Below are 9,959 nucleotides of genomic sequence, written 5' to 3' on the forward strand. Positions count from 1 at the left end.
AACGGTTTAGCTGTAGCCACACATGTTTATGAACAAGAAGCTTCATGTTAACAAAAGGTTTCATGAAAAAGTGTCACCCCTAAAATCCTACTGTGTGATCCAGCTTAAAGTAAGCAAAAGGGTGGAAGTCACCCCATTTGCAGAGCAAGCTCCAGTCCCTGGCAGCGTGGCGTGCTGCTGCATGTCAGCAGATGCCCCAGCGCTGGATTTATGGATGGCAAATCCTGCACTTTGCTCAGCCACAGGGGCTGGGGGGCTGGAGAAGCCAGGGAAACTGGGTGGTTGGATGGAAGATTTTACTAGGAAAAGATTTCAGTGAATTTTTCAGGTGTCATTTCTACAGCCTTCCAATTTTCCCCTCTGCTACATCGCTAAAGGGGCATCGTGACAATTGGAGACAAAGCAGATAAATGCATTAAAAAAAAAAAAAAAAGGCAGAGATGTACTTGTCACTGCGCCATGAGAAGAGATTTTCTTTATGTAGTGATTAAACCAGGGAAAGGTGAGACAGAAACCGTGAGCTCAGAAATTCACTCCTCCATAAAACAAAAGTGATTTCCAATACACTTGACACATAAGCGGGAGGTGAGAAATGCTTCCTGGCAGGGATGTCCGCAGCTGCTGTGTGCAGGAGAAATGGTGTGTGTTGCTCCCTGCCCTTCACCAGCGTGGGCACCCAGAGGTGTCCCACGGGGACAAATGCAACATGCACTGCACCGGCGTCCGCTCCGGGGGTGCCTGCGCCGGGGGCCCTTTTGGAGCTGTTGTGGTTCAGCCCCAGTGAGCAACCAAGTACCGTGCAGCTGCTGGCTCTTCTCCTCCGGCAGTGGGATGCGGGGAGAATTGGAGGAAAGAGATAAGAGAACTTGTGGGTTGAGATAAGAACAGCTTAATAATTGAAAGTAAGTGAAATAAAAAAAAATATTAATACTACTACTAAGTAATGAAAATAATACCACCTATTAATAATAATGATAATAATATGTAATTTTTTAAAAAGGGGAGGGAAAAGAAGGAAAACAAAATGATACAACTGCTCACCACCTTCTTGTAGAGGAGAAGCTGGGGACACAAGGCCAGTATCAGAAACTGAGAAAGCCCTTAGTTTAATGTAAACATTGCTTGGCAACAACTCAAAACATTAGTTATCAATATTATTCTCAGCACAAATCCAAACCATAGCCTCACACTAGCTACTGTGAAGAAAATTTTCTCTGTCCCAACTCAAACCAGCACAGCAGCCCAGGGTCTGAAAGGTGCAGGAAGCAGGGGAGGAGGTCTTTAGCCATGCTGGGAACGGCCCTGCTGCTGCCCTGGCTACCGCTGCAGCTCTGCTTGGGCTGCTGGAGGGGAACGTTGCCTGAGTCAGGCAAAAGCCTGCCCCAGTTGTACTACAGGCACAGCAGCAAGCTTTGCTGCAGTTAGTCTGGGAAGTTTTTCACCCCATCGGACTCATGCGGTGGGTTCAGGGAGGCCATGCATGCCATCGGCAGCACCGCAGCTGACTCTCTCTTTTGTCCCCTGGTTGCAGCCTGCAGACGACGCGGGAGTCGCTCTGCTCCAGGAGGGAGACGTGAGTGAGCCCTGGGGAGCTGCCAGCCAAAGGGCTGGAGCCTATGTCGGGTTGTGCGATGGGTTATGGACCACTGTTCCATTGGGCATGGATGGGCTTTGTGTGCCCCCCATGCCTGTGGACCTGCTCGCTTTCCCTGGAAGTCCATCTGTTAAACTGGGAGGGATGCACCTTGAGAATATGAAGCTGATTTGTGGCTTTGAAGGAAAACTGAGATCCTAAAGGATTTAATCTGCTGCAGCTGGAGTGTGGGCTCCCAGTGGGGGGGCAGGGGGAGCCCAGGGGTGCATAGGGCACAGTGGGGTGTCTGGGGTCACACTGGCTCTGCCACTGCAGCTCCAGTCCTGGGGCACTGCAGGCAGAAGTGAGGTTTTCCTGCCCATTGTCTATGGGCTACGGGGCACTTACAACGGTGTGAGGGAAATAGTTAATGGCAATGGCACAAGGACCAGGTTGCCTGGAAAGGTTGGTTTTACCTGATCAGTGCTGCAAAATGGCCAGAGCAGAACCCACTGGCGGGAGGTGTGAAGGATCCCCTGGTCTGTGCTCCACTTCACGCTCACACATGCTCCAGGACTCCTCAGTGCCGCCAGCCCTCCTGCTGTGCTTGCGGAGCTAACGGGGTCTCTCCTCTCCCCGCAGGGATGCCTGCTCCAGCGTCAGCTCCACGCTCGGTCTGGAGCCTGCAGAGAGCATCAAGTCCTGGCCGGGGTCATCCACGGGCTGGTCTTCCCCTGCGGGTACCAGCGTGGCTGGGAGCCTCTCAGCGCAGTCCGTTGGCAGCCGTGGCACCCAGGGCTCCAGGTAAGGGACCCCCAGCCCATCCCGGGCATGGCAACCTCCGTGGGGACAGATTCACAGCTGCTCCCCCTGTGCCATGTATGTGATCTCCTTAGCTTTTCTTTTCCCATGGAAAAAGTAAAGTCACCCTTTCTGGGTGATGGATCCCATGATGAGGTGCACCACGGTGGCACTGCTCTAATGCCTACAGCTGCTTGGGGACAGGGAAGCCCCCTCTGCTCATCGTGGGGTGCTGCAGATGTTGCTCTGGGGATGGCAGGCGCTTCGGCTGTGCCCCTCTCAGGACACGCAGAAGGAAGGTTTGGAGGACCCGTGGTATCTAAGGCCAAAACATCAGATCAAGGAAGGTAGCCGCTGCCACGCCAGGATCAGTGAAATGCTAGATGAAAGTCGCTACATCAAAAACATGCTTCAAGCAGTATAATATCCCTTGATGTATTCTCTAGAGATAATTTAAAGAGGCGATGCAGCCTATTTGGGGATTTGTATGCCATATGCTCGCCTTTTGCTGCTGAGGAAACAGTATGCATTTATACAGTTCTAATATAAAAATATGTTAATTTTTGATGGTAATGCTAATGGGCTGTGAGGGAGTTGGAGAGTGGCCCAAGCACTCGCGTGGCCAAACTGCCTCAGCTCAGATCCTGCGGAGCTGCCTTGGGTGCTCAGTGGCCGGGCTGCCTGGGGCTCAGCGAGTGCCCAGCCCAAATCGAGACCACCCTGCCTGGGTGCCCTTTGGAGGGACACTCCAGCCCACAGACAAACCCATGATTTTACAGCCGTCCCTGGCACCGCAGGGTTGCAGACAAATCTTTGTGTTTTGTGTGTGAAGCATTTGCATGGGTTGAGTTTTGGCAAGCCCTGTGAGTCAGGGTCTGGTGGCTGCTGCTCAGAAGGGAGGTGGTGGGGACCGGGAAGGGTGACATGCCTCCTCAGGGGCTTGGGAGAGCCTTTGGTGAGCAGAGATGGAGCTTTGAGTCCTGGGGCCGGAGCAGCGTGGGCCCAAAGCGGCTCCAGAGAGCACCATCCCCACCCAGGGGATGCAAAGATCTGCAAAGCAGTAGCTTTGTAACGAACAAAAGCATGCTTTTTCACATAAAGCATGACCTGTGGCATCGACTGCCGTGGGACGGGGTGGCAGCCAGCAGTGCACATGGGTGGAAAGACTGACCAGCCAAATTCACATTGGGCAGGGCTGATGGTTCCCCTTCTGGCAGCCCCTGCTGCAGTGCTTTCCCAGGAACGGTGTACTGGGATATGCATCGATATTTCCCATCTTTTTCCCTGGAACCAGGGTGGGGGCCAGGCTGGCGCTTGGCACAGCTCGCCATGGCACCCGCCTGCTCCCTGTCCTTGTGCGGGTCCATAGGTAGATGCTCCGAGCGGATAGGGTTCGGTAAGGTTTGCAGACTGGCCTTTCATTGCAGACATGAGCATTAATGCTCTGATTTTGGCAGTGTCCCTACTGCATTCACCTGCTTTGTACAGTAAAATCACTACTGCCAGAATTAATTTTCTGAAGAGCAAGTCCCCTGGCAGGGGACACTGCATGCTGGAGCAGTTTGAAGCAGACTTTTGCTGATGTAAGGCGGAATCTGAGGGTGGTTGGGCAGGGCTGGGACCTGGAGGTGATGAGTGGGAGCCCTGAGAGCAGCCAGCCAAACTCACTGCGACCCTGCGCCTCACCCCAGCACCCAACAGAAAAGGGATTCCTCTGTTCTGCTTATAGGTCTTTGGTCCAAATAACCCAGCTCTGATCATAAATAAATGGCAGCAAATTAGGAGTTGTGGCTAATATCATATTTCTGAGCTAAAATACACTGGATTTATAATAAAAGGGCAGGTATGTAGGCTTGGGGATTAATAAAAATAACTTACTGGGCTGACCATGGACACTGTGAGAGGCAATTTGTACCTAGATCTGGGAACAGTGTGACAATCTGCCTCCATCCTGGGGGTCGTGAAAAGGCAAATTGCAAATCCCGGTGTCCTTGCTGTGTTTGGCTTCGGCTAATCTAAGATGGAAATACTGGAGAGGAGGCTGTATGAAATGCAAACAAACAGATGATGAGACCGGTAAGGTAATAAAAATGAGATCAGCGAAACGAGCTCTTCCTTATTAAGATTCCTTTGTCTTACACAAGCACCCAGTAATGAAAAATGAATCTTCCTAGCATTCGCTTCTCAGCTCTACATATGGGATATTTCCTGAACAAACAGCTGCCAAAAGCCAGAGGAAAGCATAGAAGGCTCTTACCGTCAGTGTAGTGTACAGGAATGAGAGATTTGATTAATGTTTTCTTTAATTCCCTCCTATTTAAGTGCTTCTACAAAATGCTGGCCAGCAAGGCTAAACCTCCATGAATACGACACATTGCAGAGTTGGAATCAACTATCAGATTTTTTCCTTAGGAAGCCAAATTGAAACTTTTTGTATTTATCCTGACTCTCACCAGGCAGGTCGGGGTTGTATTGCAACGGAGGGGCTCACCCCGAGGTGCTGCTGGGAATGGACCTGCAGCACCGGGCTCTGCCTCTTGGTTCTGCATCCCATGGCACCGCGGCATCCGTAGCCCCGGCAGCCCCCGGCATCCTTTCCCCTTCTGTTTTGGTACGTGAAAGCAGGAGCCTGGGTCCCAGGGCTGTTGGGGATCCGACACGTTTATTTTTAAACATCAGTGTGTCAAAAGCAAATGATTCTATGGGAAACTGGGAGATGATGGCGTGACAAGAAAATCCTCTTCTGGCAGAAATGAGGCCAGTCTCTTCTCTCCCCCTGATATGGAGTTGTCTTGGCTTTATTTATGAGCTACCAGGGAGAGCATCCGAACCACACTTCCATCCCTGGTCGTGTGTCGCAAGGCATGTGTGGATTTTATTGTATAAATTATTTCAACTAGCATAATTGTAATCATGTTAATTGCTATGTAATCTTCACTAATTATTGTTGTATGTCATTTGCTTTGGTGTGAATGGCATATTGCAGAACTCCGTTTGGCTTGCAGATGCCTTCCAAATTCTGCATTGGGCCGGGGAATGTTGTCTGTGAGGCTGAGGCATGGAGCGAGGTTTTGTTCATGATCCTGCAGCATCCCCCCCCACCGTGGCTGCCTGGGGCTCACAGGGTTTATTCCGAGCCCTGGGAGTGACTGACGCCACGCCAACCCTTAGTCTGGGATTTGTGGATGAGCAGAGGATGCTGCAAGATGGGACAGGACTGGTTTTGTGCTTGTGCCCTTGTGAGGAGGCTCGAGTATGGCCCTGATTTTGGGGTGGGCTTTTTTGGTAGCCACCAGGGTAGGGTTAAAGGAACAAAAGATGGGGATGGGGTGCTGGTACAGTGGCGTTGGATCCAGCCACGGTGGCATGGCTTGACCAGCGGTGGGGAACAGCAGCCCAGCCTCCCCGGCAGCACTGGCACCAGCCTGAGGGCTTGTTCCATCAGAAACCTGCTGCATGGGAGAAACTTCCTTGTGGTCCTCAGGCTCCTTTTGCACAAGGTAATTAGTGGAAATGGAGGTGGGATTTCAGGGCATCCGTGACGTTGCTGCCCTCGCGCACGCCGCCGTGCTGGCTGGTGCCAGGGTGGGCAGCAGCTTGGACCCGCTGCAGGGAGGGTCTCTGGAGGTGAGCAAAGCAGGTTTTGGCTTCCTAGGAAGGGAAGCAATAGTGGATTTTTCTGGAAGGACCTGAGCATTTTAGATGCTGGAAAGCAAGAGGAAAAGCATCAAAAGCAAAGAAATCCCAGCAGTGTTTCCCCACCGCGTGGTGCCTTTTTGCTGCGAGTGTAAACCCCGAGGGGAGTTCGCAATTTCATTTAGAACCCAATTAGGCCCCGCACACGCTCACCAGGCAGCTGATGCTGCTTGGAGTTAACATGCCACTGACCTACCGGCCCCGGAATCAGCACCGGTATCGTCACCGGCATGCACTGACCACGGCTGATGAGCCGTGTCCGGGGAGATGCGGCTTCCCTGGGGAAACCAGCCCTTTCCCGGGCATGTGCGGTTGGGTGTGCTTAACAAATGCACCTAATAGGAACTGTTGGGAGAGACAAGGATGGATGGGGGGGTCTTAGGCTTCAGCTCTTCTGCTGACAAGCAGGGAGAACATAGGCAGGAGATGCTCCATTACACAGAGGTCCCTGCTTGGACCCCAGGGGCTGTGGGTCCTTGGCAGTTGGACTCATACTAGCCATGGGAGCCAGAGGAGAAATCCTGTATTTGCAGCTTTCACTCTATTTCAGGCTTTAAAGATTTTCATAAATACAGTAACTGCCCATTACACTGAACAGGACAATAAATAGCAGCGTGTAAACCGCCTGTGCTCACAGTCCGTGAGTGTTTCTTACGTCTCCAGCTCACTTTTATCTCGGTCTTAAAAACCAAAGAAAAATATCGGAGCTGGCTGTTTAATTTATGAAAGCTGGTTGTGCAGCAGTCAGTTTAAAATACTATTTGGAAATGTAGAGTGTGATTGGAACAATTTCCATACAAATTCTCACGGAAGGATTACACCAGCTATTTAGGTAAGATGCAATTTAGGATCCTAAACCCCAGCATTATGAAAATATCTCAAACTATTAATCAGCTGTGAGGCTTTAGCAACGTTGGGTGCAGCAGCACGGGGTAGCCCTGGAGGTTGCCGCATTCCTGGAAGATTAAATCCCTGGTTAATTAATTTTGCATTGAATAATGAAGTGGTTTGGGCCTTTTAATGAGCTGCAGGCACACAGCATGGTGGCGAGCACCACGGCCAGGCAGGCAACCCTGTGTCCTGGGCTGTGCCGGCGTGTGCTGCGGACCTGAAGCCACTCCATTACCCCATCGCTTCTGCAATCGCTTGCGTTTCCCAGCCACAGCGTTTGTCTTCACCCCGTCTCGGCATGTAAATTATTTCACGGGTCAGCAGAGCCTGGTCTGCGTGGGTCCAGTGTGGTGTCTGGGATTATCCGCTCTCACCCCATTCCCATGGTAACACCAGGGCAGGATGCCCTGCAATGTAAACCCTGCCACTGCTCCTGCACCTCGATGTATTTATATTTAGGTTCTGCTGCTTTACTCTACCCTTTGCTCTCTTTTTCCCTCCTCCTTTCTTTATCAGAGAAATTCACACCCCACAGCCTTCTCATTAAGGCCAATTCCAGGTCCCTCTTGTCTGAGCGATGCCAGGGGTACCCACAAGTGGGAATATTCCGACAGCGGTGCCGGCAGCTGCCAGCACTGGGGGCAGCCTTTGTCCAAACGCATCCCTCGCAGATGCCTTTGCACCCTGTCTTACCGACAAGTGTCCGCGCACGAGCAGCTGGAGAGTAACTGTCTGTTGTTGATCTAAAGCCTTGTCCCGAGGAGAGACACGGCACAGCTCTGCAGAGTATCAGCTTTGTTTCAGCCGTGTCCTGGCAAAAAGGCCCTTGGCCTTTCAAAAAAATGTGCGTCCCATCAAAGCCAATGCAGGTGCTTGAGGGGCAAGTGAAGTGACACACTGGGGTCTTTGTATCAGGAGTACCACCGAGTCTGCCGGTGAGTGCAGCCCCCTCCCCGTTTCTGTGCATCAGCTGCACAAGGAAGGGGGATGGCTTGGTGCAGAAAAGCCCTTTCTGCAGCCTGCATGGGCCAGGAGCTGGCTGCTCGGGACAGACTTCGGCAGCTAAACCGACTCTGCATCGGCATCCTGTGGTGCCCAAGGAGATGATCCCAAGCTCCTGTCCCAGCAGAGGGGGTGCTCAGTGCCATCGAAAGCTTTGGTGAGGGACAGGCAGGAGTTGGGGGAAGGCAGGACCGTCCCTTGTTCCCGCTGTGCTGCCACCCCATCCCTGCCTGCTCAGGGAGCAGCTGGGGCAAGGGTGGGAACAGAGTCACTGCAGCGGTCCCAGGGCAGCTCTTGCAGCCCTGTGATGAGGAGCAGGAGGTAAAACAACAATACCAGCTGGCAGGCAAGGCTGGTCCCACACATCGTCTCCCAGAGCTGTGCTGGTCCCAGCCACAGGCCCGCTGTGAGCCGGGTGAGGGCTGCGTGTTCTGGGCATGCTGTCCTGTGGGGCGGTGACTGGTGAGCAGCAGGGGCGCCCACATGGTCCCTGCCCTCCCCATCAACCCCCGTTTGCAGGGCGAAGTCCCACCCCACACATCACTTCTGCTCTTCAGTGAGTGATGTGACCCTGACCCTGACCAGGCGGCATTTGGCTCCTGCAGTTCCCTCCCCAGCAGGACCCTGGCAAAACGTGCCCTGCAATAAGATGCATTCGGGATGTGCCGCGAGCCGGTTTCATAAAGTTTTAGTGAATAATCTTTGGTTTTGACGAAAACAAAATAAATCCTGCGTATTGCTATAGCCTGTCAAGAAAAAGGACGGCTGGAGGTATGTGTTGGTTTGGCAGAGCTAAAGGTGGTCATGCCACACCCCCTATGCCATGGATTTAACTGGGTTGGCTGACTTAGAGTTATTAAAGATAAAATCTTTGGGCATTGCCCAAATGCTCAATGCGGCAATGGGGGTTTATTCTGAGACTACTGTGCCAATACTGGCTTTTCCCTGCTCAGCCTTGTCCTTGCAGAATGATGTTACAGTCACTGGAAGTCACGCTGCTTAGACTAACGCCAGTATCTGTTGTTTAGGGTGAGCAGAGACACCAAGGAACCGGCAACGAGCTGGCCGGCTTCTTCCCTGAGCACTGCCAGGTCCATCGAAGCTGCGGATCTGGGCAGGGTGGTGAGTCCCTTGCTCGGTGCCAGAAGACGGGAGTATGTAAAACCTCTGGCAGACGAAGAGGAGCTGGAGAGCCTGAAAAAACCTGTGGATAGGATAGGAGACACGTCCCCATCGGTGCTGCGGCGGGGGGGCTCACCTGCCACGGACGGGAGGTTCCCCAGCCCGTTGTCTCCGACGGTGCCAAGGAGGAGACGGCTCTCTCCAGCGACAGCGCCTGTGCCCAGCTCATCGGTTGCCCTGTCTGAGTATGTGGAGGAGCTGCGGCGGCAGCGGGGAGCGGAGCGGGAGCAAGGGCGCGCGGCGCTGGGCGACACCTCTCCCCTCCCCATTTACCGCACCACTGGTGCTGCAGCCCTGCGACGCTCCAGGGTTTTCCCAGTGGCGGAGTCGTCCGTAGGGAAGCTAGATGGGAATGACCCAGGGGAAGGCGAAGGAGCAGGCGCCAGCCTCGTGCGCTCCTCCAGCCTGCGGAGCATGGCCTCAGAACCAGCGGAGCCGTCACGCTCTCCGGCGCTGAAAAGAGCATCAAAGTTCGGCTCCTATGACTCCCTCCTGCAAACCCTCGACGGCTCCGGCCACCGGCCCAGCTCTCCGGCTGTGGGGATGGAGGTGCTGGGCACGCTGCGGCCGAGCTCCTGGAGAAGCTGCTTGGAGCCATCACTGGAAGATGCGGAGGTGGGAAGGGGCTCTGGGGGGCTCCTGAGCTCAGCATCCAGCGACGGGCTGGGCGAGGGGAAGGGCAGCGACCCCTTCAGCTGGCGAATACCAACCCTCAACTACGAGAGGAGAACCAATGTTGACTTCGATGACTTCCTCCCAGCCATTCGCAAATCCCGCTCCACCAGCAGCCTGGCCAAGCCTGGGAGGGACAGAA

General features: G+C 53.4%; 1 protein-coding gene across 1 annotated transcript in view; it reads left to right on the forward strand.

Annotated features, from left to right (window-relative positions):
* The window catches only part of LOC104513357 (unconventional myosin-XVIIIb-like), a gene marked incomplete at its 3' end in the record, with an annotated part of 22,154 nt that extends 12,243 nt beyond the window's left edge, over positions 1-9,911 (forward strand). Inside the window, exons 4-6 of the mRNA XM_010156680.1 lie at positions 1,532-1,573; positions 2,216-2,377; positions 8,992-9,911. Coding sequence (XP_010154982.1) covers positions 1,532-1,573; positions 2,216-2,377; positions 8,992-9,911 — 1,124 coding nt within the window. The remainder of the gene's footprint in view (positions 1-1,531; positions 1,574-2,215; positions 2,378-8,991) is intronic.
* Positions 9,912-9,959: the final 48 nt, after the last annotated feature.

This window comes from Eurypyga helias, unplaced genomic scaffold, assembly GCF_000690775.1.
Source record: "Eurypyga helias isolate BGI_N326 unplaced genomic scaffold, ASM69077v1 scaffold22448, whole genome shotgun sequence".
NCBI classification, from domain to species: Eukaryota; Metazoa; Chordata; class Aves; order Eurypygiformes; family Eurypygidae; genus Eurypyga; species Eurypyga helias.